At 39.2% G+C, this 25,000-nt stretch overlaps 2 protein-coding genes and 2 long non-coding RNA genes across 15 annotated transcripts in view; 1 reads left to right on the top strand and 3 right to left on the bottom strand.

Annotated features, from left to right (window-relative positions):
- The window catches only part of LOC138027187 (WD repeat-containing protein 64-like), a 62,866-nt gene extending 59,682 nt beyond the window's left edge, over positions 1 to 3,184 (bottom strand). Inside the window, exons 1-4 of the mRNA XM_068874721.1 lie at positions 2,946 to 3,184; positions 2,643 to 2,764; positions 1,610 to 1,718; positions 724 to 830 (exon numbers count right to left, since the gene is read on the bottom strand). Coding sequence (XP_068730822.1) covers positions 724 to 830; positions 1,610 to 1,718; positions 2,643 to 2,764; positions 2,946 to 3,099 — 492 coding nt within the window. The 5' untranslated portion in view covers positions 3,100 to 3,184. The remainder of the gene's footprint in view (positions 1 to 723; positions 831 to 1,609; positions 1,719 to 2,642; positions 2,765 to 2,945) is intronic.
- Positions 3,185 to 3,524: 340 nt separating this feature from the next.
- On the top strand, positions 3,525 to 15,195 carry LOC138027197 (uncharacterized). Of its 2 annotated transcripts, none has more exons than XR_011127424.1 (2): positions 3,525 to 3,609; positions 14,434 to 15,195. It is a non-coding gene; the product is annotated as an uncharacterized lncRNA (long non-coding RNA). The 2 variants fall into 2 exon arrangements; XR_011127423.1 differs by lacking the exon at positions 3,525 to 3,609 and adding an exon at positions 14,184 to 14,273.
- Positions 15,196 to 15,837: 642 nt separating this feature from the next.
- On the bottom strand, positions 15,838 to 17,907 carry LOC138027195 (uncharacterized). The gene is made up of 3 exons (XR_011127421.1): positions 17,641 to 17,907; positions 16,915 to 16,982; positions 15,838 to 16,212 (listed from the first exon to the last, which is right to left on the bottom strand). It is a non-coding gene; the product is annotated as an uncharacterized lncRNA (long non-coding RNA).
- Positions 17,908 to 19,662: 1,755 nt separating this feature from the next.
- LOC138027188 (homeobox protein Meis1-like) overlaps positions 19,663 to 25,000 on the bottom strand; it is a 46,794-nt gene continuing 41,456 nt past the window's right edge. For all 11 annotated transcript variants that reach the window (XM_068874722.1, XM_068874725.1, XM_068874723.1 and 8 more), the window contains 3 exons: positions 21,843 to 21,991; positions 21,041 to 21,117; positions 19,663 to 20,816 (listed from right to left, as the gene is read on the bottom strand). In XM_068874722.1, coding sequence (XP_068730823.1) covers positions 20,201 to 20,816; positions 21,041 to 21,117; positions 21,843 to 21,991 — 842 coding nt within the window. In that variant the 3' untranslated portion in view covers positions 19,663 to 20,200. The remainder of the gene's footprint in view (positions 20,817 to 21,040; positions 21,118 to 21,842; positions 21,992 to 25,000) is intronic.

Genomic DNA, 25,000 nt, shown 5'->3' with positions numbered 1-25,000 from the left:
TATGATATATAGTGTTACATGTATAGCATTTTGTAAGTGTAAAAACATTAAATACTCTTGTCAAAAGGACGAGCCCACATTCTATAGTCTGTACAAAAATGTACAAACAAATATCAAGTGTTCATGATTCGAGTGTCCTCCCTGTAATAAGAGTACGAGTCAGACTATAGGTTGGACTTTCCATCCTGACCACACACACTTGAAAAAAATCAACTTCTAACCTCAGTCAAGATGCTTGTTACAATTATCACCTTCAAGCCATAGGGATGTTGTGGATGCAATGACAGGATTTCATTTTGCATTTGAAAAAATGTCTTGACACTCTCCCAGGAAAAAAACTCTAAATTTTTATTTAAAGGGGCAGGCACCGTCATGCTAAATTTGCTGTTTTGGGTCAGAACTGAGAAAAAATCTAAATTAGCACTTAAGCTCACGTGTGCAACACAAATGAAAAACAAAAGAAAAGGTTACTTTAGAACAAGGCTAGTTGGTGTGATTCGCACATAAACAAAAGAATAATTTATTGGCCACCATTTATAAATGCAGTATTTTAGCAACAAAAATACAGCATTATTTTTTGGTCTTCATTAACGCAAAGACGTCTTTTAGTGTTTGAAATGAAGTTTGACTAATATAGCGCGACGCTGCCCCTTTAAGGCTCCTGCACCACAAGCTCAAGTAAGTGGAAAATCAAAGACAAACTTAAGTAGAAGATGGTTGTACCCGGCTGCTCCACTGGCAAATAATCCCCTTTTGTGATGCAATGATGTAAAAATCATACTTGGGAACATGGACAATACACTGTACAACATCACGTCGTTTCTTGTCACCTAGTGTATAAAAAGATGTCTGCAGTTAAAGCTTCCATTTAACAAAATATCTTGGGGGGAAAAGTTTTTTTTTTTTTGGAACAGAACTTTTTGAAAGAGTGCAACAATTCCCAGACTTTTTAAACTTCTTCAGGTTATGTGACTTTTCTCTCAGAATCCTACACATAAACAAACTATTGGCCCAAAATTAAGTTCCCCTATGTCTTGACCCACTCAGGGTCTTGAATAAGGATAAATAAAATGTAGGCCCTGACCTCACGACACTCTAATTATTTTAGTAAACAAGAAGCACATGACCTTAAAGTGTGTAACTTGAAACTCTTTTCATTGGAACAAAGCTGGGGATATATGGACAAAAATAAGATCGATGCTGCATGCGTGGAAAAATGCACAAGCTACATTACATCCAAATAAGGAAATTATAAAACTCAAAAAACCCCAGCTCTAAAACAGAGTTAAATGCTTCAAGGTCATGAGCTTCTGAGTAAACTTGTGGGATGTTAAAAAACCTATAAACCGTAAGGAAAGAGTAGAGCATGGAGTTACAGAAGTGGAGGTCTGTCCTTTGTGTTGTAACATGGTTGCATTGGTAAATACTCAGATATTAGATGCAACAAGCTACTCCACTGCCTATTAGAGCGAGTTTTTGGCAGAAAAGTTATAGCCAGGGGCTAATAGGATATTCTACCCAAACGATAAAAATTTTAAATAAACCACTAAAAGGGAACGGCAGTAATTACGTGTTCAAAGATTTCTAGTTGGCGAAAGTGTATTGTTACCTCCAGCCTCCCCCACAGATCGTCTTTTGCTTGTTGTAATAACTGAAGTTGTGTCTTCATTTAACAACAAATCAGGAACTTCATCAGTGGAACCACCAATACCAAACAACTAGAGTTCAACAATAAATTAACAACAACAATTTTTTTTCATTTTCAGTAGGTGTTTCAATACCATGTCCTAAAAAGAAAACAACTTAACTTACATGCAACTTCTTTTAGAGCGGTTTTCAATTGAGTGTTGAAAGTAATTAGTGAATTGCTTTGGTTTTGCATTACTTCACTCAGTGATTGGTTCAAAGTTCTTGCGTCACTTTTTTAACCAATCAGAAGTGAAACCAAAACCAATTTCCCGCACTATGTGTAATTACTTCAAGTTTTGATAGGTTTACTGGAAATGTCTCCATCCTTTTTGACTGGCCAAAGTAATTACTTTGGTTTTGGTTTCACCACACTCGGTTGAAACTCGCTCTAATCCTGCATTAAATTAGATTAAATTCAGAGATAGAGCGGTTTTCAATTGAGTGTCGAAAGTAATTAGATAATTACTTTGGTTTATGATTACTTCAGTCAGTGATTGGTTCAAAGTTCTCGCGCCATTTTTTCAACCAATCAGAAGTGAAACCAAAACCAATCGTGACTCACGCGTGCACATTTTCCCGCGCTTTGTGTCGGCTACGTGTAATTACTTCGAGTTTTGATTGGTTTGCGGGATTGTCTCAGTCCTTTTTGATTGGCCAAAGTAATTACTTTGGTTTTGGTTTTACGACACTCAATTGAAACTCGCTCTAAACGAAGTTAAATGATTCTATCATTTCACTCTTCATAGAGCATTATGGACTGCTTTGACATGACAAAATACACAGATCTAACTTCGAAATGATATCTTCTTTAAAATTAATTAATCCCAAAAAACATTCCGCAGTTACTCCACGGAATACACGGGTTTTGTGCTACGGTATAAGCACTCACCCATAAACGCATGTAAACAGTAAAGGTAATTAGGTTAATAATTAAGCTCAATTTTTAGGTTTACCTCGCTCCAGTCGACTTGTGCATCAGGATTGAGAGCGATTTTTCTGAACAATGCTTTTAGATCTTGAGTACTAACATCGTTACCAAACAACTTACGAATGGCTTCACAAAAAGGCTCGTAACCTACAAATTAAACAGTGGCGAAATAAGATAATTTACGTGACGTCGCTTAGTAAAATGGCAAACAATTAATTGCATTCCCTTTTCCGTCTGCTTAGAGCGATGAAAAGGTTTGAGGAATTACGGTTAAACACTAAATAGTGCTTAGTGATTTTCCTTTTTTTTTTTTGTTTTACAAACTTACCATTTGTCAGACGTGCTTGCAAGATTTGTTGCCGTTCTTCAGGGTTGAGTTCTTCGTCCACGTAAGTGAATTCTTGAATAAATTGCTCAAATAAAGCAAGCTTTGCTTGGAAGCTCCCGACAGTATAAGGCCGAGAGCTTTGTCTGGAGAACATTACTATCGTTCATGTACTTGTTATTCTTTCATGCAGTGCTCGAGGAAACGGCCCATGTCAGACAGACATAGCTTATCACCACAGCAACAAGCAACATGAGCAGTTAAAAGAAACCAATGACAAATATTCTTTTGTCGCGAGAATAAAAAACAACCAATCACAGGATACGTTATAAGAGAGAATTCGGCGGGAAAGAACAGCAGCATGCGAAGGTAAAATTTGGCATTTTTCGGAATTAGTTTTCGGTCTTTATGTTCATTTTAAACGTATTTTACTGGATTTCAAAGACGTATGTTATAGCTATTCGTAGCTAAGTTTCTTTTTATAGTACACAGATGCGAGATAACCGGAAGAATACAAGACTTTTATTCATTACCTGCGCGAACAACACGAGCACAGCAAGTTTCAAGCAGATCACCGAGAGACAGGAAAACCGACCACAACCGTTGGGTTGGGTCTCCTTTTTTATTTGGTACACTGTGAGTACTGCAAATTTAAAAACATAAAGAGGTAACTTTAACGCTGAATAACTTCAAAAAGTATCTGCGAACTACAACGGTTGAAATGTTCAAATGACAGAGTTTTGAAGCAAGCAACCGTGCGCAATCTTCCTGTCGGTGTACGTTGGATCAGTGGCTTGATCTGATCGGCGTCATAACAAGTTGAGAAACTAAATATTTTGAGCAAGAGCCGATACAACGTAGATTTGATTTTATTGGTGTTGATTTTAGTGGTGTACCAGTGGTGTACACCACTAAAATTAAATCGACGTTGTATCGGCTCTTGCTTAAAATATTTAGTTTCTCAAATGACACGTTCGCATATCGCTCAATTCTTTGTAAGCTTATATCAGTGATTTTTCAGCTTTCCTCTTTGTATTGCGTGGCTCACTGAAAAAAAAAACTGGTGGAGATGGTGGCAAAGGATCTTCTTCGTGCGTTATATGAGGAAATTGCATGTTTTGCAGACGGCAGCTACAAAATACAGGTCACAGGTCATTGTTTCACCAATACAGAAAGTATCCTAAACATTCATAAAGCTAACTTTTAGCTTTTATGAATGTTCAGGATACTTTCTGTATTGGTAAAACAATGACCTGTGACCTGTGTTTTGTACCTGCTGGCAGATAAGCAAGAGAGGATGGAAGGTGTGAAGCTCCCCATACGTTCCGATTTGTTGTGATATTTCATTACTACTTCAGCAACTTTGGCTTCATCCAAAGATGAGAAGGACAGGACATTTTTGTGGTTAACAAACATAACTTTCTATAAACTTGTCGAGTTGTCTTGTTTTCCTTGTTCTTCATGAGCTGAAAGCTGTTAAAATCATCACCGTCAGATAGGCAACTTGAGGTGGCAAATGCAGGCTTGAACTAGAGTCGAACCAATGACCGTGCTAGTGATGTGGTGAATAAGTGCGTGGGCTCGCATGAAAACGGGAATAACCGAAATTCCACCATCTTACAAATGATGCAACCTTCAGTCCAAATTTGTCAAACTCTTGTCCCTTGTGACTTGTCGTAATGAAACTTAATATAAAGTTTGTTGGTTCTCTACTCTGCTCCAAGAGGTTATGCCCTCTCCTCTGCTCAAAAACCAACGTACGATTTGATATGAATAGAATTTAATTTGATTTGATTTCTGTACATCGGTGTCCCCAATTAGGACCCCAGTGCTAAATACCGTTGACACAAAAAGCAAGGCATTGGAACTGGAAAACACACTCGTTCATTCCAGTCCACCATCTTGGAAAGTAGACTTAAAATGCGCCTGTGTGTCTCACTTCCCTTGAGTTTGCATTGGACGTGTGGCTTCATTTGCGTTTGCGTTTGCATTTTTGTTTGTATCGGACCTGTGAACCAGGCCTTACTAATTAATGTTATGACCCTCGTCCATTGTTTTTTTTCATGATGGGTCCGTTGGTATTCTTGTAATATTTATGAAATGGAGTAAATAAAATGAATGAATAAAAATAGTAATAGAAATAATAATAATAATAATAATAATAATAATAATAATAATAATAAAGAAAGTTTATCATCAAGCTCGATTTAACATGATTTAAACAATATATATTATGTATCGAGTATGAATATAGGTATGTATGTATGTGAACTTTTCTTTAACACGGTAAATTCATCAGTTACGTCATACACTAAGTTCAGTATACCAACTACACGTAACCCATAATTCCTCGATTCGCTCTGACGAAGGGATGACGCTCGAAACGTCAGCTTTTAGAATCTCTGTACGGTGGCCAATTTACATTATCAACTCCGTTGATAAAACCAAATTTTTGTATACTACTTCCCCACCGACGCAGCACCACAGTTCCTTTAGAAACTACCCACTTCATTCCTATCCCAATTCCTATCTATATCTACTCTTAAAAACAACTTAAACAAGAGGCTATGGGTAGCCTTCACTTTGTTCGAAGGACTTTTAGCCGACTTCCTTTAAGTTCACAGTATTTCAGTGGGGGTTTTTATGTTAAAATATCTTGGTAAATATCCAGTTACCGTAGTCCAAAGCCTCAAGTCCATTTCGTGACCCAATAATAGGGTTAAGTGCGATCGTGGATATTTGCTTACATTTAAAACTGTTGTTAACGACATTGATTCCAATCAAAACCAGAAAACAGATGCTTTGCAAGTCTCTACGATGATATTTAAAAATATTTAATACTTTTTCTTAACAGTACTGGGAGAATTATAAAATTGCGAGATCTGTTACAGAGTCATACGATATTAAACCGGATATTGCATTGCATGCAACGAAAACACAAAAACTGGTTTGCGGTCACGCACTCAATTCTTTAATACATATTTCCCCGTTAATCTGTCACGTAGACTTCCGTGGTTTCGTGCGCATCGCGATTGCCTCTGAAGTAAGAGGTACCGAGTTCGAATCCCACTTGAACTGCCTTCTTCGAGACAGAGAAATCTTACGCATGCGCAGCTAGAGCGCGCCCCGAAAAAAAGTAATAATGAAAAAAAAGTCTGAAGTCCGAAAACGGAGTCGAGTCCAATACTTTGTTGAAACAACAAAAAGTACATGGCTTACATAAGATGATAGTCTGACTCAGTTGATCAGGGATGGCATATCTGCCAGTCAGTGATCTGAAGGAAAACTGTTCCAAAATACCGCACCGCTTAAGCTAAAACTGACCACAGTACCGTTTTAGTCGGTAAAGACACTGTACATATTCTCAGATGGATGTCACACCAAACATCGGTGGCCTTTTGAAAATGATGTTATAGTACTAGATTAAAATCAGTTGACACATGATTAAGTCCCCATCAGTGCCAAAGGCATTAGTTATACAACAGAAAGTCTAAGAAAAAAACAGACAATAATAAAGTATGGATGCCGGTAAACTTTCAAAACTGATATAGGTGCATTGCCAGTAGCATTGGCTCCTTTAATGAGTGCTGATGTACTATTGTTTTAGGTCATGCACTCGCTTCATATCTTCTTTGGGCCTGGAAGTAAAATACTTGGCCTCGTTTCCCAGCGTCATTGGGCCTGGAAGTAAAATGTTTTACCTCGATTCCTAGCTTCCTTGGGCCTGGAAGTAAAACTTTTGGCCTCGCTTCTTAACTTGCTTTTTGGGCCTGGATGTGAACATATGCAGCCTGACTTCCTATCTTCCCCGAGCCTGGAAGTAAAATGTTTGGTCTCGTTTCCTAGCCTCCCTGGGCCTAAAATCTTTGGTCTCTCTTCATATCTTCCTCGGGCCTGAAAGTGAAATATTTAGCCGAGCTTCCGAGCTTCCGGAAGAAAATGCTTGTCCTGAAAGTAAAATATTTGGCCTCTTTTTCTTATCATTATAATCGAATCGAATGCTGACAAGGAACCATTCTCAAGATGGGCAAGATGGCACCTCAGGGGTGAAAATTCGATTCCGGTGGGAACGATGCAGTTGTGATGAACGGTTTCCGATGCCGTGAACACTGCTTGTAATGACCCCTTAGCCCTGGCGAAACGAGAGCGAGAGTTGACGAGAGTTGAAACTCTCCCTCTCGTTTGGCCAGCACCCCTCATCGACTCTCGAAAGCTCTCATCGAATTTGTTCTCGAGAGTTTTGTCTCGTTTGGCCGCGCACGAGAGTTTTGCGGTCCGCGGGCTCAGATAAAAAAGAACAACATAATATGGCGTCGGATTCGTGGTCCAAGGACAACGCTAAGGTTGTGAAAAGAAGTGGAGTCATGAGGAAATTTTTGAACTTATTGACTTATATGAGGCCAAGACCTTTCCTCTGGAATGTTTCCGTGAAAGAATACCACAATAGGGAAGTGACGGCCAAAGCCAAATCCGAAATTGAGGTAAGGCACCGGCTTCTTCCTTGATAATATGTAGGTTGTTGTTTGTTATTTATTTGTTTAAGCAGGTTGAAGTTTTGGCAGCTATTCAGCTGATGTGGACCTGCTATACCCACCTATATACACACAGAGGACAGCCACAACACCGGGAACTTCATCCCCTACTCTTCTCGAATAGTGTGTGGGTTCTTTAACGTCCCACAGGGAACTAATGAACATGGAAGTTATTTGTGAGACGGGACCTCCGGCTTATCGTCCTTATCCGAGAAGACTTGAAAGTCTAACCATTTGCGGATGTAATTACAAAGGCAGCACTTTCTCTTCAGTTATTTAAAGACCCTGAGTGTTGGTCCGGCCGGAGTCGAACTCACGACCTCCCGCATGGCAGCCCGGTGCTCAACCAACTGAGCCACCGGTGCGCGGTGTGTCTCGGTGTGAGTGTGCGTTTTTTTTTAGTACTCTTGCGTAGGGTTTCGGCTTGTCCATTCACCTTTATATTTTTTGGAAGCAGAATCCAACATTTTCCCGCGAGAGAACGAAGTTCAGGGCACTTTTAAAAAGAGTGCAAGTGAGAGACCTCGCTTTTCTTTTTGTTTGGTTAAAATGTTGCACGTCAAATCATAAAATTCAAGCGTCTCTTTTTGACAGCGTAATTCATTTTACTTCAGGAAGAAATACTCTCCAATGAGATCTCATATAAATTAAAGTGAATAGTTGTATCTACAAGCATGGCCCAATGAATAACAAAATGAGTTTTTACGTATTTCAGAACATTCTTGGCTTATAGAATGGCGAGCTGACTTCCCTCCTTCACGTGCTTGGCCAAAATATTAAAAGAGAGAATACTATGAAATCTGGACAGAGCACGGATGACCTTTACATGCCAACCTGGATTTTCTGGAGTGCCCTGCAGTTCCTAGTGCCCTCTATGAATGCAAGACAGAGAAGGGATAGTATGAAGAGTTTTGTGGAGATTATTGACCCATCTGATGATCCCCAGGAACCATTAAAGACACCAAGTGTAGCTACAAAGAAGCAAAAGCTGAAACATGGAGTGTATACCAGCCAACAAGAACTGGTGAATGAATGCATGAAAGCCCTGAAGGAACCTCAAGACGCATCTCATTCCCCGGGTCTCATTCAAACGATGTAGACACAAGCTTTAGTCTGTATATTGCAGGAAGGCTTGCAAGTCTTGACCAAAGAAGAAGAATCATTGCAGAGAAAAAGATTTCATATGTCTTATTTGAGCTTGCGTTTCATCAGATTTCTGGTGATGCATCTTGTCGTTTTGGCCCAGCTGTGTCAAACATGCCCCCTCAAGATCTGTGCCACCTCATTCAAGTAAACTGAATTTTGGTCCACCCGACCCTCTCACCACATTGTATCCATGGCCACATCAACGTCGACATGAAGACTGAATATGCACTCTTTTCATAAATTCTCATTTGAAGGACGATCATTTTTTTAACTTTTATTATTATTGCCGTACGTTGTGCACATTGAACTTTGTTAAATATTTCAGAGCTCTCAACAAAGTGAATTGTTATGCCTCCAAACTCAAATATGTTTTCCGATTGGAGTAGATCGTGTCATGGGTCAAAACTCACTAACTCCCCAAGGCGAAGAAAAACTCATTAACTCCCTGGGGAAACAACGACTTAAACTTTCGACTCGCACGTGATCAGGAGATGCACCTTTAAAACAGCGGCAAATTCCGTGTAAAATGCCTTCATGATTGTTTTATTTTGAGTTGGGAGGTATAACAAAACACACTTAATGACTGGCTCCACGGGAAACAGTGAGTTGTGTTTCCCCTCGACCCTCAATGTTCCCCTCGGCTTTGCCCCGGGGATCATTGGGGGTCTCGGGGAAACAAAACTCACTGTTGCCCTTTGGGCCAGTCGTTAAGTGCTTATTATGACCTTGAAAGGGTTGAATACTTGACCTTTTTCCTCACTAGAATGATGCACTGTATATCAACAGTGAATATTAATAGAGCATGGTGAAACTTGTGTACTGCATACAAGTCCTCAAAATAACCTTTTTTGCACTTTTTAGCTGCCCAAGCTCTTGTTTTGGCAATAATGCTAAATTGTCGACACAATTTTGCTGCATGCACTTGCTTTCCAGACAAGCTTTTTGTGTTCACCATGCTCATGCATTGAGATAAGGGACATAATGGGCCGGCGTTTAAAAGGTTTTTTATATGATTTTCAAGCAATATATAATATCTTCTAAAATCACGTTTAGTTTGTCAGAAAACGAAGTTGCAAAGCTAACCTCCGATAACTTTATACTTTGTTAAGCCACCTCATTTCTATGCCCATACATACATGTTGTACATAATGTAATACTGAAAGTATGCTATGGATTAAATCTGGTTACATGGCTAACATTTTCTTTTTGATTAATCTTTTGGTGCATGGTCTCTGTGCAAATTTCCCTTACTGTCAGTATCTCACAAAGTCACAAGGACGTATCTACAACAAAATCAAAATCAGTATAAAAATTATTTTTACAACTGTGAAATTTCACAAACACTCAGGTTTTAGTTCACAAACGTATACATCACAAAAGTAATGAACGGGAAGTGGGAAGAAAGATAGTTTTCCTCAGGTGCGGAGGGACTGGGTTGGGTCATAGTAATTATAGTCTACAATAAGAACTCCGCAATTGTTGTTCTTGTTGTTGCTCTCTATCTCTCTCTTTCTGAATTTCACGCATCCCAGCCTAGTAACAAAAAAATTATATTTGTGTAGCGCTCCATCCAAAGACCTAAAATATGCATCTTCCGGTTCAATATTTCTGTGCTACTTAACATAGGGGACTTGCTTTCATGGGCCATGCTTCGGTTGTTTGAAGGGTGGGTATCTCTATTCAGCGGATGAATATTAATTACTATTTAGCGACTAATCCGGCTCTTTCAAAACCAATAGAGTTAGGCCATTTGCCAAATTCATTCTAAATAGGACATTTGAGCCAATGAACCGACCACCCATGACTAGTATTTTGTGGGTTATTCCGCAGCAGTATCAAGGGAAACTCATCACAGTCGAGGGTCGCGACTGAGCGATGATGATAGTTCGCTTGTTTGCGGATTGTAACACACCTTGACTTACCTGGTCTCTAGTTGTTGACATTTGTGGCTTTGCTGATTGCTTCATGATTCGAAACGGTATTTGAGAGTTTAACAGGAGCGTAAGTTTGACCCTTTGTAAGCCGTGATTCAGATGAAATAATGACTTCCGCGATAGCCCTACTCTAAGATGAAAGCGTATCTTAAAAACATGGTATTTATGTTTATGTATATTACAGAACTGAGTGAACATCTCCAAAAGGGACGGTTTAATAGCATCTTTCTGGAAAAAGTCTTATCTTTAGTTTCCACTTCATCATATTGCGCTTTTGGAACTAACACTTTTATTTGATTAGTTTTACACACGGTCAACTTTGCTTCCACTGAAAGCTTTTTTTAAACATTGCTTGCGTCGTTGGTTACCAGCCAAAATACGCGGTAGGCGGAGTTCTTTGTTGAGTTATCGACGCAACTATTCACTGGGTCTAGTGAATAATACGATAAAGATAAATCCCTCTCTTCTCAAATTCTACCAGTTGTATTGAATCGAAAGGAGCCTTTGTGTCCATAGAAAGACAACTTAAATGAATTTAATTCCTGTCTCAGCGCTTTATCCAGTTTTAAATTAGCCTCATCAGAAACAAAGGAGCGGCTTTCTTCAACTTTTTGTCTGTAAAGCTTGATAAGATTGTTTCTTTTGAGTGTCATTCAAAGTGGAGTTAGAGGCTGTTGGATATCGCTTCAAGGACCTAATCGTATTATTATATTTGAGAGGTTTTCTTATCTGTAGAGTTTCTTAAAGGATTGATTACATGGTGTCTTCTCTAAGCTACTGTAGCGTTTTGGTGGGTCGTTCTTAGAGAATCCCTTTGATGATACCGGAATAATACAATTAACACTAAAAGGGCAAGATAGATTGTGAGGCATCGAATTTCTCGCAAAGTACAAGATTATGTCAGTTTGATTGCTTCAAGAGTTATTTTAAACTTTTGAGAGGGGAGGTTTGAGCTAGAGTCACTGTTAAAAGAAAGTACAATCTAAAAGACTAATGACATCGTTTTACATCAATCTCGTGTGTTTACATTGTCCTCATTGAAAATTTCGAAACTGATGAATTAATTAACTTCTTTGTTACCGGCTCTCTAAGAAAATTCTCTTCATTTCTGAAGAAACCACAAAGTCTAGGAAACAAATAAAGTTTAATTAACGTCAAGCAGCGCAAGAAAATAAACACGCGCGGAAATAATTAGAAATGTTAACACCATCAGTTTAAACATGAATACTGCCGACTGAAAAATGGTGTTTGTTAGTTTAGTGCTTATGCGGCGAAACTATTTCTTTGAAACGTCATCTCCTTCCAAAATTGCATCAGGTGTCGATCGTGAAAAGGAACTCGTTAGTCGATCTATGGCAAAATTTCAGTTCTGCCGCGTACAGTGTACAGGCATTCTCCCGCTCTTCCGAAATGTCATGTGGGTCATTTTCTTTTCATTAATTCGACATTTTTGGGGTTAGCCCACCAACTGATAATGCTATTTTCACAGAGTACTTGGGGGTCAAAGGCTCCCACATCATGAAAGACAATTTTATGCGTTGGAATTTAGTGGCCGATACTCATATTAAGGGCAAGCCAAAAGCCTTTGAGAGACATTTCTAAGCACCTTGTAATGTATAAAGACTGTCTAATCTGTGCGGATATCGTATCTGAAAATTGAAGTGTCCGAAATTTTTAGAAATTGCTAGCCGAACCTCATCTTCCAAGAACTTCCAACCGAACCATTTGCTCATCTGAAACTACTAGGTGACCTTTTTAAGTGCCAAAAATTGCAAAATATCCCTTCCAAAAACGGGACTACTTTTCCCTGGGTTGCGAATCTTTTAGGTGATGTTTTAGTAAAGAAATCTGCAGCAGTCTGGCAACGTAGAACCGAAATTCTTAGACCAGTTTGACTCTCCCGAACACATATTCCACCGAAGATTTTCGCTGCCGGGTTCCTGTGTCATATCAGAATTTAGATACGTATCTTGTCCTTAATTGCGATTGCGTAGTTGCCTTTTGTGGAAGCCAGTGAGGATAGCAAAGCCTAATAAAACTGTTATTGAGGGTGTCCTTTTCAAAACGTTTTTAGGGTTTTCTCCGCCAGTAACCGGTTATTCTTGAAATTGAACGGCATTGACTTGGCACGACTGATACATTGGCCAAGAGAAATGCTAGAAAGAAGTTCTGCTCGCCTTTTTATCAGTTTTAGTGAGAAAGTAAAGGAATAAATTTGCGGACGTAGTTCTTCCCTTAGAACATAATATTTTAGACGTGGAAGAAAGTACATATTCCTAAGTGAGATGATTTCTGAACTGTAAAACAATTACGACGCATCTTGAATTTTAAACTCCAAAGAACCGCGGATTAGACATATGACAAAGTCTGAAACAGCAACAGAAATCTCTAAAAAGCTCTCTTTCCCATTTAGACACAAGCATACAACACGGTCTGGTAAATTATTTGTGTCCTCACTGTAGTACAATCATAGGGCAATCGAAACTCATGGGAAAAGCGTCACACTGGGGAAGTATATCACCCGCTTGAGAAGCTGTTGTCTACCAACAATGAAAGCTTGACAGTCCGAGACACATCATGGTGCGGTCTAAGTTTCTCACATAAACGTGTGATCTATAGTAACCTAAACTTAAAGCATCTTTGAAACCATGCAAAAATGGAAAACACTTTTCCAAACGACTATTGCTTCAAGCGCTTGTGGACACTGTTTTCGGTGAGAAAGTGGAGTCACCTAACATTCAGCGCCAAAACCATGGAACTTCGTTAAGGACTCGCTTTTGAAAGCCAGTGACTTTGTTTTACCAGATATTTCTGGGTGTTCTTTTCACGCGGCATTCTTTATTTGTTACAGGTAACGAAATCCAATCGCTTTGAAACGCAATCAGCAATAAAGGAAAACTCTTCCTAGAAAAAGGCACGATGCATGTAAATCTCAACACGGAATTCTTGTGTGGCTACTGACAATTCAAGCCATGATGAAACCACGCAAGAATAACATATTCTGCCCACAGCCAGGAAAGTGTAAATATCTAAAACGGGTTGGATCGTTTCCTTTTCTGTCAAAAAGGTGATAAACCAAACTTAACTGTCCCTGGCTTAGCTTACAACAACAGATTTGTTTCACTCGGAGAGAGAGACTCCGTTAATTAACCAGTATGTATACCTACCCACGTCTTTGTCCTCAGTTTGGACAGTTTAATCAGCTTCATAAAGTTAAAATGAATATGAATCCAAAGGCTTTTCTGTTTGACTGTACACTCCGACACATTTCTTCCTGTACACATACCCTTCGTACAAGCACTGAGTCGCTTCTTTTCAGAAGAGTAGTATTTATATCTGATTCATTTCCAACTAATACTTCTCGTCGAGTAGTTTCAAAGCCTTGTCTGCGCCTGCTGTAAATGTCATTGCATTTTGTTATTTGATAAACTATTCAGTTTCAGTTGCTGTGAAACGGCCATTGAGAGATGCATGTATTTCCAAATCTAAAGAAAGCTTGTTTGTCGCGTGTGGTTAGGAAAAAATTACATTTTTTTGTCTTTTCGAAGACTGTACTCCAGGCCGGATTCCCTGGGTCAGGCGCATGTAATTGAAACAAAAAGTGGAAATGCAACCATTCGTTAAATACATTCTGTAACGAATAGAGGGGATGAGCTTTTCTCACGCAAGGAAACTTTTTCAGCTGACTGGTTGCCATTGAGATGATGATTTTCCGTTTGGTAAAGCAGATTGTTGAGTTCCTCCCGTGCAACATTGAACAGAAATGAAATATTTCCGTTGTCAACCACACTTGCGTCGAAACGATGTGTCATCTCAGAAAGCCATAAACGGTTGTTGGTATTCATTTTTTTGACACGAAATGTTTTTTTCTTCCCGTAGATGCGTGTTACCACCTGTCTACCGAGTGACGAAGTGGAACTAGCTTAAGCCGGGTTAAAGCTTAGGATCAGAAAGGCCCGTTGGTACACTCTTCCTTTCACCACACACTGTTATCAGTGGAACCGCCATGTGCAAAATGTCAAGGGGGAGTTGAACATTTTCTCGAGGGGGAAGTAAACACTAGTTTCAAGGGTATACATTCTTGCGATAACGAAGGCCAGTGTTTTTATTTAGCTCATTGCAAATACTTAAGACCTGCTTGCTCCAAAGATACAAATGGACGTGAATATTCAATGGGGAGATTTTCATGGGAGGAAAAGATTTGAGAAGTTTCATTGTATCAGAGATTTGGGGTGCATCCGCGGTACCTACGCCCACATGCCATTAACGAACATTTAGTTTAATAATTCAGCGATGCCATTTGTTTGTGTGTCGCAGGGGTAAAGGATTGGCAAGTTTTCTAACGCACTGTAATATTTTATTTCGTGTTTGCCCACATGTAATGATACTACTGGTTTTGCGTAAAATAAAGCGCGGCGAGGAACCAGGAAATATGAAGGGGTATGTGAGACGTGACAAACAAACATTTAAAGTCATTTGCCCTGTTTGTATGCCAGGTTTTTCAAGCAGTAAATTCGAAATAGAACATTTCCTGTGTTTGTTACTGTCGAGGTCGTCTTCTGTGAATACGTGTACCATTTTTTCCTTTATCCTTCACAAATATTGTCTTAAAGAAAGAAATAGAATTTCAGTGGACGGTCACTTCGAATGATTATTTTTGCCATCCAGTTTCAGTGCGTAGGACTTAGCTGAAAACTGAACACAAACGAATTGAGAGGTAATAACTGGGAAACGGGTGTTTGTTTTGGGGGAAGACAAGTTTATTTTCACATTCTTTGGCGTGTGTAGTGGTGTTTGTTTCCTTTTACCTGCAAAAACGCCCTTGTAATTAATTCCTCACAGGGGAAAAGTAGTAGAGACGTAAAGGATTCACTAAATAAAGATGTATTGTTGAGGAACAGTTTTGGGTGGGAAATGTGGTAACGAAGCATCAAATAAGCCCTCACTTCACTGTCTGAACAAAACGATGTGAATATCACTGACCAGAAATGTACTTGTGGGAGCCTGGAGGGCGGGGAAATTGCAAATGTGTTGGCCTTGTGAGCAATTAATGACCTGCGCTGTAGGAAAGAGATAACTTCATATGAATTATTTTTCGAGTAGCAAGAAATCATCTCTAATTTCACGCAGATCACTTCATAGCATTAGCATGAAAAAACGGAAATGCTATACCTTCTGGGAGAACAAATTATTCGCAATATTTTCGGAACGAGGGGCATTTGAGTCTCTCTATTGTTCATGTCAAACGCGGCTAGACAAAAATCGTTTATGCAGGTCCGTACTTCGGGGAAAAAAAAACTCCATCCTTTAATAAGCTAGAGAGTTCGTACAAATAATTGATGTTGGTGTTCTGTAGTTTAGATAGGCTGGCCTATTCCTATACTCTCGATACTCTTAAGCTTGTTTAAATATGCTCGTTGACCTTACTAAAACTTGCCTATAAAGGCGGCCCTTTTAATGTAGAGCGTACGTGTTCAGAACATTGCTTTGAGCAGACCATCTGTTACTTAATACAGTATATCCACATGCCATCAGACGCAGTACCGGGACTTCATAGCAGAACAGCTGCACTATGTCTGGTGCCCTGCTGGTATGCCTCTCAGCTTGACCGCGACAGGACACCTTGCAGAAGATACTATTCATCACGAAATGCGAGACCTAAGGAATTCACACAATAAATAGAAGCTTGAATATTTTGTTAAACGCAGACGAAAGCTCGCAATGAGATCTTTAAAGGGCTTGTACAATGTATGCTTTTCAGTTTTTTCTTGGCCTGCACACCAGTGGGCGCCTTTGGCAGAAACACGGCTCCATCAGATTATCACTGGTTTCGGTTTCGTGATGGCTCAATTCAAAAAACTAGTACTGAGGAGAAGTACACATTGACATGAAAGTATTACAGGGGGAGGGAGATTAGGCTTCTAGTAAACTTTTGATGTTAAAATTAAATTTGAAGCCGATTGAAGTGTGTCCTTTGCTCTAACTTGAGCTAGACTGGAAGCAAGAAACAGCAACTAATAAATTTTTATTTATTTGAAAAACAATTGATGCAAAAACGATGTGTGGTAACGCGTAGTAACCTCGAGCCACGCATTGTTCTTTCAACGAAAAAGGTGTGTTAGGACATTCGCATTTTGTGAGCATCTTTTGTTTGCCTAAGTGAAAACCTTTAGTTTTATTTGGAGCCCTTAACATTGGAGAATAAATGAACGCGCTTACTTCATTTTGACTCAACAAATGCCTTAAATAACTACTGTGTTTAAGGGAAGCATGATTCTTTCTACAGTCTTTGTTTGCTGAAAGGATCGATTATAGCTTGGTGTTACGAATAAATCTAAAAATTAAGAGCGCGAGACCGACCCTTTTCCCTGTCTTGTCTTGACACCAGGTGTACTTTGCTTTGTCATTTGTAGCGAGAACTCGGCTATCTATGAAGACAAGAAATACTTCACTGTTACCAAAAATTAAAATGTTACGAAGAAGTCTAATCATCTCATACTCATTTTCCATCCTTAGCATCTTAAACTGTTACATCGGTGGATAATGCTTCTCGCTGTCCATTCGTGATACCCCCTTACGGAATCTATGGCTATGATAACTAATGGTTAAGTGACTGGGAGGTCTTGCTTAATACTTTTTGTTTGACTGTGAAATAAGAGGCCCTTTTTCCTACCTACCGCCTTCAATGTATTGAAAAAAATTATGTGGCATTAAGAGTAATTTTTTCTGCTTAATACCACTTGGGGTCTTGCTTAATACCTTTTGTTTGACTGTGAAATAAGAGGCCCTTTTTCCTACCTACCGCCTTCAATGTATTGAAAAAAATTATGTGGCATTAAGAGTGTAATTTTTTCTGCTAACATTATTCTGAAAAGTATTCTCAGGGGTAACCGTATATCAGATATAGCAATTATGGCGATAATCCATGCATCACTGATAAGCTTATCACAGCTAAGCTCTTGTCATCATCGCTATAAAACGTAGTTTTACAGAATTAGACGTCGTCGGAATCTGCTTTAAATTAACTCGAAAACCATGGTTTTCTTTCAATCTCAAAACTCTTTCCTTAGATAATTCACACCACACCTTGTCAATGTCGGCTCTGGAATAACGCCGTCTTATATCGGCAGAAGATCGTATTTCCGCTATCTATTGACTGCTGAGCTTCATGACAAGGAGTACTTTTGAATATTTTTTACAATTTCATAAGAAAGAAATTGGACTAGGTATTCGAAGTCAACTGTTCCAGTCTAAGTATTGCATGAAATCCGGGAATGACTCCCTTCGTTTAAACACTTGCGTGTCAGACGAAGACCCTGAAGAGTGTATTTTTCTAATTCGGGCGATTGCTGAAATGTTTGACGTGTCTTATTGGCTACTAATTATCATTGCTTTTAAAACAATATGTACGTCAATACAAAGTTTTCGAACGGTCGGTGAAAAGGTTTCTTCAAGGAGTGAAAGACTCGCTTTATCACGAATCCTTCTCAGCTGTTAGCACAGTCCCTGAAATATTAGGCACTTGGGCAAGATCTAAGCCGAGTACGGAAAAAAAACCTCAATTGTATCGGGTTTACTGAAGTTGACTATAGGCTTCCTCTTTCTATGCTAAAATTATCTGCATGTGTTTCTAATAACCGTAAAAAGATCTTTACTTTGACATAATTGTCAAATATCTCAAGGCTTGTCAATGACCTGTCTTTTGTTTTTCATTCGAGACTTACTTCTTGAGCGGAGCTATCAAGTTACATCAGCGTTACACCTGGCTGAAACTCCAGCGCCCTCATGGACCTTATTGAATTTTCGAAACCTTGAGTTATATCAAACGTTTACGAATTTCCATACATTCGTGGCTTAAAGTGATGGCCTTGATTCGCTTGAATAGTTTCTTTTTGTTTCAGTTGGGTACGCACTTAAAACCTTAGAAATGAACATTATGAAAAAGTACCGGTGATGAAATAGCTGCAACATCAATGGGTGTATGGCAATTTAGGGGTTGAACTTCCTATTCACAGGCTTTACAACATCTTAAGAAATTACGTGTTGTTATGGTGTCAGTTGTTTTCCACTCCTTCAATTTGAAAAAAATACAAGGTAAATTGAATTGCCACAACCTGACAAACGTTAGGCTCCGCCTCGTGGAAACAACCTGGAGAAATGGTCACCAGTTGCCGCTATTTTTCGTACAAAAAATTACGTTGTGACATTAAAAGGAAGCTATTTGTTTTGTGGGGCCCTCTCTGCTTTTGAAATTCTTCGTTACAGGTTTCATTTTAGTGTATTCTCGGGGCATTTGAAGTTTTCTTTGACACGGCTGTGTTAATCGTCCCACTATTTTCTCCGTTGAGAATGTACAAATTGTACACCAGTCTGAGTCAGTGAATAGGAAAGTATCTATATGTAGCTATTCCGCGACACAGCTGTCTTATGCGCTGTAGTTTGGACTTAATATTGAAAAGGTTTTGCCAGGAGTTGTCCTTTGTCGATCTTGTATGAGCAAGCGGTTGTGCGCGTAACATCAGTGAAGCCCGGCTTGCACCAGTCGCTGACAAAAGAAAGACGCGTCCAAGCTTCAAGTGTTCTGATTATCCCCGACAACCCATTTTTTCTCTTTTATTTGCAAGCGAAAACTAACTGACACCGAAATTCTTAGCCTTTAATAAAGAAACACCCAAAGCGGAACAAATACACCTTTCGATGCCTGCTGTGTACTACAGTAATCTCCACTTGCCGTTTTGAATGTAGTTATGGTATGTATTTGGACTCAATTTTGGCAGGGAAGGTCAGTTTGTAAAACCCTCTTTTGGAGAACCGGGATGTAACCTTAAACTTTTCTGCTGGCCGTTATCTTTTGAGAGTTGTTTGTATGAAACGTTAAGATGGAGAGTTATTAATTTGACAGATAACTAAAAAATTATATTGTCGGGTTTTCGGTGTTTAAGTGTTCCGAGATAACGTACGCCTTTGAAGACCACTGAGTAGCAAGATACAACTTTGAAATAGAAATATTTTCTAACAAATAATTGAAACATCAATCAACACTACTCAATTGAGTTATTGAACGTCTCTACGAAGAGTTTTAGTTAAAACAAAAAGCGAAACACAGGATAACATAGAACAATTATATTTCTCTGTCATTCAATTCTCATTTTAGAAATACATAATTTTCAATCATCGTCATCATATATATAATATATCTGGGCTAATTTTAAAAGTCTATCTATTTGCATTTACAAAATAGCATCACATATAAACAAAATACTAAGAAAATGTCGTTATTACTCAAATATGGTACATCATATCAACATCAACACCTTTTTTTTTGGAACAAACTATTTTAAAATCATACAAAAACGGCGGATTCATCCATTTCTTATATCTCCTTTTTGAAAGGAAGATTGTGAGGAGAGAATCAACACACGAAGACAAGGTCATCTTGAATGGGAACTCTGTAACATGCAATTTCTATTCAATGAATTTTTCTATAAAAACTGAAAGTTTTACAAACTTTCAGAAAATATTACCAATAATTCTCTTTTTATGGATTTTGCATTGTCTAAAAATACTAGTCAAAAGCGCTATCGAAGGGCAACGCAAAACAAAGCAGTGGTTTATCAGTTAACATTGTCCATTTCTCTTTCAACGTTTAACTTGAGTGCATATCCATTACAGGCTGCGACATCGACAGGACATTTTCAGATGAAATTAAAGTGGGCGAAGTTTGCGTGGAAGGTATAAGCTGCGTCCCCGGGTGTCCTGGATGACCCGGGTGGCCGGGGTGATGAGGATGTGCGTGGGGATGCCCAGGTGGGGGCATCATCATGGCATGAGGATGTCCAGGGATGTACATTGGCTGGGTTTGGTGTACTGATGTTGGAGGCATTGGTGATCTGTAGGCATGAGCTGGCATTTGAGCATGCATCGAATGTGGCCCTCCTGTCATTGCAGACATGGGAGGAATAGTACCCACTCCACTCACAGAGGGATCGCCGCTTTGAATGTACCCTCTTGGACCAAAATGTGCTGGCTGTGGAACTCCACCGTCAATGTGGTAATTTGGATGGGGAGGCGGGTGATGTTGCTCTGGATAATAGCCTGGGGGTGCTCCTGGAGGCCCGAATCTTGGGCCTGGGGAAGGAAGACCTTGACCTAAAGAGTTTTTCCGGCGTCTTGACTTGAAAACGGTGACAACCGGTGACTTTCCTGCTCTGTTTGAGGCATCAATCATCGGCTGAACAATACGTCTTCTTGCATTGATGAACCTGTAAAATGAAATCAACAATTTCAATATTAACATAAACCGAAAGCACACAAAAGGAAGCTACCTTTCAGGAAATGATATGACAAACTTCTCAAATATTCTTTCTGTCGTCAATTTATGTTAATTTAACTCCTTTTGTTACTTTTCACGCCAAACGATAGACAATTTTTGGGCTTTCATACTACTTGAAACGATCTATTGGTATCTTTAACTTTCCGCACTCACCAGTTGTTAACTTGAAGAATAGTCAATCCGGTTTCTTGAGCCAAAGATCTCTTTTGTTCTTCTGACGGGTACGGGTGCTAAAAAATAAGTTATTAAAAACTCGTTTAATCAGTGCACTAGCAAGACCATTGTGGTGATGCACAATTATCGTACTGAGAAAAGCTATAACTTCAAGGGATAACTTCAAAGGAAAATTACAGTAACAAAAAACACGACAAACAGATACGACTTCCGCAATTACTTTAAAACCAAAACAGAAGTAGTCAACTTGAACTGACTAAGGAAAAACCCGGCTTAGGTTATTATCAAGATCAACCTTTCAAGTACAGTTCTTGAGAAGGTAAACGCCGCGAGACAGGTCTTGATGAGGAAAAAGATGCCAACAAGTGTCTTCTTTTAAGATCAATGTATCCACCAGTTCAACTCATTTCGAGTTGTCGTGCTCTAACAAATTCAAGACCCCTGGCGTTAAAGAAGAGTAATTGTTCAGTTCAATTGTGCTTTAAGTATGTTGTAAATGAAAAAAAAAAGTCTTTATTCGAGCCTTTGTGAAAAAAATTGGTAGGTTCCATTAATCTTTTTAAGAGGATGAAATGGGCTCTGCTTTTGGTTTCTCGGTGACTTAAATCATTTTGTGGCACCAATCAATTGGGGTACAAAACAAAAAAAAACATTGCCATCAAAAGCTGAAAAATTCTGTCAGTGTTTGGTGTTCTCGAATGAACTTTGCTCATTTTAGGGAAATGTGTTCAAGCGTCAATAGACTGCCAAGTACAGTAATGGCGCCGCGAGCGAATCTTACCGTTAAATGCTGGAAAAGCCATGCCTTCATGATATTTGTCGCTGCTTTAGGGAAGATTCCTCGTTTCTTCTGACTCTTCTTTGATTGTTCATCATCCGTGTTGTCACCCGTGCCATCTTCCGAACCAACAGACGTGTTTAACGAAGGGTCTGAAATAAAGAGGCACGCCATGTTTTCTATGAAAATACTGTCGTTAGCGAGAGCCACTTCAAGACCTTATTCTGTTACACGTCGTATGTACTAATAGAATATTGAAGAAGACAGTAACGAATACGACACGTTGTTAAGGCGATCACATTTGCAAGTTTCATCCCTTGATGCACTTGAAAAGATCCAATGGTATGGGCGGGCAGGTTTGCATACGCGAAGGATTAATAACGTTGTGACAGCCTAATTTTCTCGTGAAGGCCTCGAGGTTAACACTTGCATTCTGCCAAAAAAGAGAGGCTTATAGCAACACCTGCTACGCTAGTTTCCTGTCAAAAAAATCACAAAGACCTACTTGACACTTTCCCAGAGCTTTTTCCAATGGCTTTATTGGTGTCACTCAATATTCGACAAGCCATTTCCTCCAAACACATATTAGGGAAACCACTCCAAGTTCCCATCGAAAAGATGATATGGATAAGAGCTTCGCGCCGTGGACTGTTGACTTTAGTGTTCTCGCCAAACAATGAAGAAGGCTGACTGTTTTTTTTTTAACTTTGCTGGTTGCCGAGATCGACTTTTTTTAATACACGCCACACCTTGCAAACGAGTCCCCGTACCGCTTGCCAACCGCGTTAGTTTCTCTCACAAATGCATGGCATATTCTGCCCCTAAGAAGCGACTATGCAAATAGTGGGTGGAAATAGGAGGAAATGTTAGCTCAGTGTCTTGGATTAAATAAACATCACGAAAGAATGCTAAATACGCCAAGTCAAACTGCTTTTCAGTGGAATTGACATCTTTGAGAAAACGAAGCGAATCACAAGCAAACATCTGGTAGCGAATTGAATAGAAATGAATGCACGGGAAGCGTAACATGAAATTGCACCGCGATCGCCAAAAAGAAATTGCAATGGGACAGTAAGGTGGACGCTCAACCCAACAGGATTAATAATGATAGAGACCTAAATCCTTCTTAGAGTACACGAATAAATTTGTCAACCGAAAAAAAAAAAGGAATTTCTTATGCCGACATTAGGATAAAAATTCTCATTTTCATTACCGCGCAAGAGCCGAGGTATTTGGGGTTCTTAATGAAACTTCAGAAAAAAGTCACACTGACTTTCGTGTTTCAGCTATTTTAACCGACAGCGGGTCTTACTGAGAGATTTTCCCGTTTCACTACTTTGACAAGAAGCAATTAAGTTAATCGGACGCTATCAGCAGGTTATAAGGTTTGTCTTCCTATCTGAAAGCACCACAGACCAAAATGGGAAACTTGAGCAGGATTTAAACTGCCCTTAACTTACCGATAAGACCGTGAATAGCGAGTCGATCCTAAAATCCGAGTTATTTAGGCTTAATTAATTTGTTCAAGAAATATCGTACAGATAAAAGCCCAGGGCTTTACCGTCGTGAGAAGAATTCACAACAGCCAGGTCCTCGAAATTTGACACTCGCAACACTTGCACGCTGACAAAGCCCATCACATTCACTTAAATACTTACAACAGCCCTTAGCAATACTAATTCACGTTGCTCTTCTTTCACCTGTTATGCGCTCGTGACAGCAATAGAGCTCTTGAAACTGTTTTCCATGAGGCATCTTTGAGAGGGCATAGAAGGTACCAATTCCAAAACCACTTAACTACGAAGGTGTTTCAGAGGGAACGATTTGAGGCGTAAATGCGGTCCTCCCCGAGAAGAGTTGCGCTCTAATTTGGCAGAGCTCGTTCTTCTTTGTTTTTCAGTTCGACAATCCCGAAACTAAACCCCGGAGATTGTAGATATAAGTGACGACAAAAGCATAATGAATTATTGGTTGACACTACTTCAGGAAATTACTGGAGGAAATTGCAAGAGGCTATCTTGTCAGATTTATCAAAGAATCAGAAAATACTGTCAAGAATTGAGACAATGACAGAAAAGGATGGTACACACACTCATACGTGAAAGGCAAGCTATTATCGTTTTCAATATTTTTAAAATACACACATTTTCCAACTTAAGTGAGCTATATGAAATCTTGACATGGAAAGCAATGGACAAACGGTGTCGAAAAGCTCTTGTCAAAATTGTTCGTAAACCTGATCTGGCCCTGCGGTTCATTAACATTTTGGCTCTATTCCTGGGCGATATAAATTGCTGATTAGTGGCGAAGCACAAACCCTCAAAAAACCCTTGTTTCTGACAGGCAAAGACATTTTTATAAATATTCTTTCATCCATTAGAAATGATTTCTTCAGTCTTCGCTATTCAAAGGGCTTGATGTTTGACACTTGGTAAACGAAGATGGCACATCTGTTACTTGCTGTTAATTTTATCGTCCTTCTGTTGTCAAAATAATTTCTTCAAACGGTTTTTTTTCTTTTGTTTGGATGTACAAAGCGAGCTCGGTTTTGCCAAAAAAAAATTCGTCCGCTTGGCCTTAATTGTAACTTTTCTCTGACAATTAGTCATGTTTGCACTAGAAAATATTCTTGTCACTCCACAATCAAAAGAAGGCGTTCACTTAAGCGAGAAACACGCGATAAGCTTTCCACAAAATTTTTGCAGCTCATTTTGAAGTCTCATTATCTCACGCTGTCTGTTTATAATTCCCAGAGATAAAAAAAAAACAGAAACCATCGCGGGAAAACGTGCTGTGTTAAAAAGTGTTTTTCTTGTGATAGCAAACGACACATAATGACTGCAAGCTCATGCATATGCGAGAGTCGAAGCAAAATTTACATATGCCTTCTTCCCGTGAAAAGCGTAAAGTGATATTCTCTTTAATTACCAACAGAAAGAAAGCCTTTGTGCAGCTGTGTCAACACAGCCATAAAGCTTTCAACTCAATAAAAGGCCACAAGAAAAGGCGTTAGCTGAACCAATAATTTTACTGTTCAATCCCACTCTTTATATAATTGCCAACGTGGATCACAACAATACCCAAAAGCTACTCATTTAGCATAATAAAGGACCGATAAAACAGTCCCCCTCGATAAATTCGCCTTTTAGTGTTGTATTATT

This window comes from Montipora capricornis, chromosome 12 (assembly GCF_036669925.1).
Source record: "Montipora capricornis isolate CH-2021 chromosome 12, ASM3666992v2, whole genome shotgun sequence".
Lineage (NCBI taxonomy): Eukaryota > Metazoa > Cnidaria > Anthozoa > Scleractinia > Acroporidae > Montipora > Montipora capricornis.
Note: the sequence above shows the minus strand (reverse complement) of the source record. Positions and strands in the feature narration are given on the sequence as shown.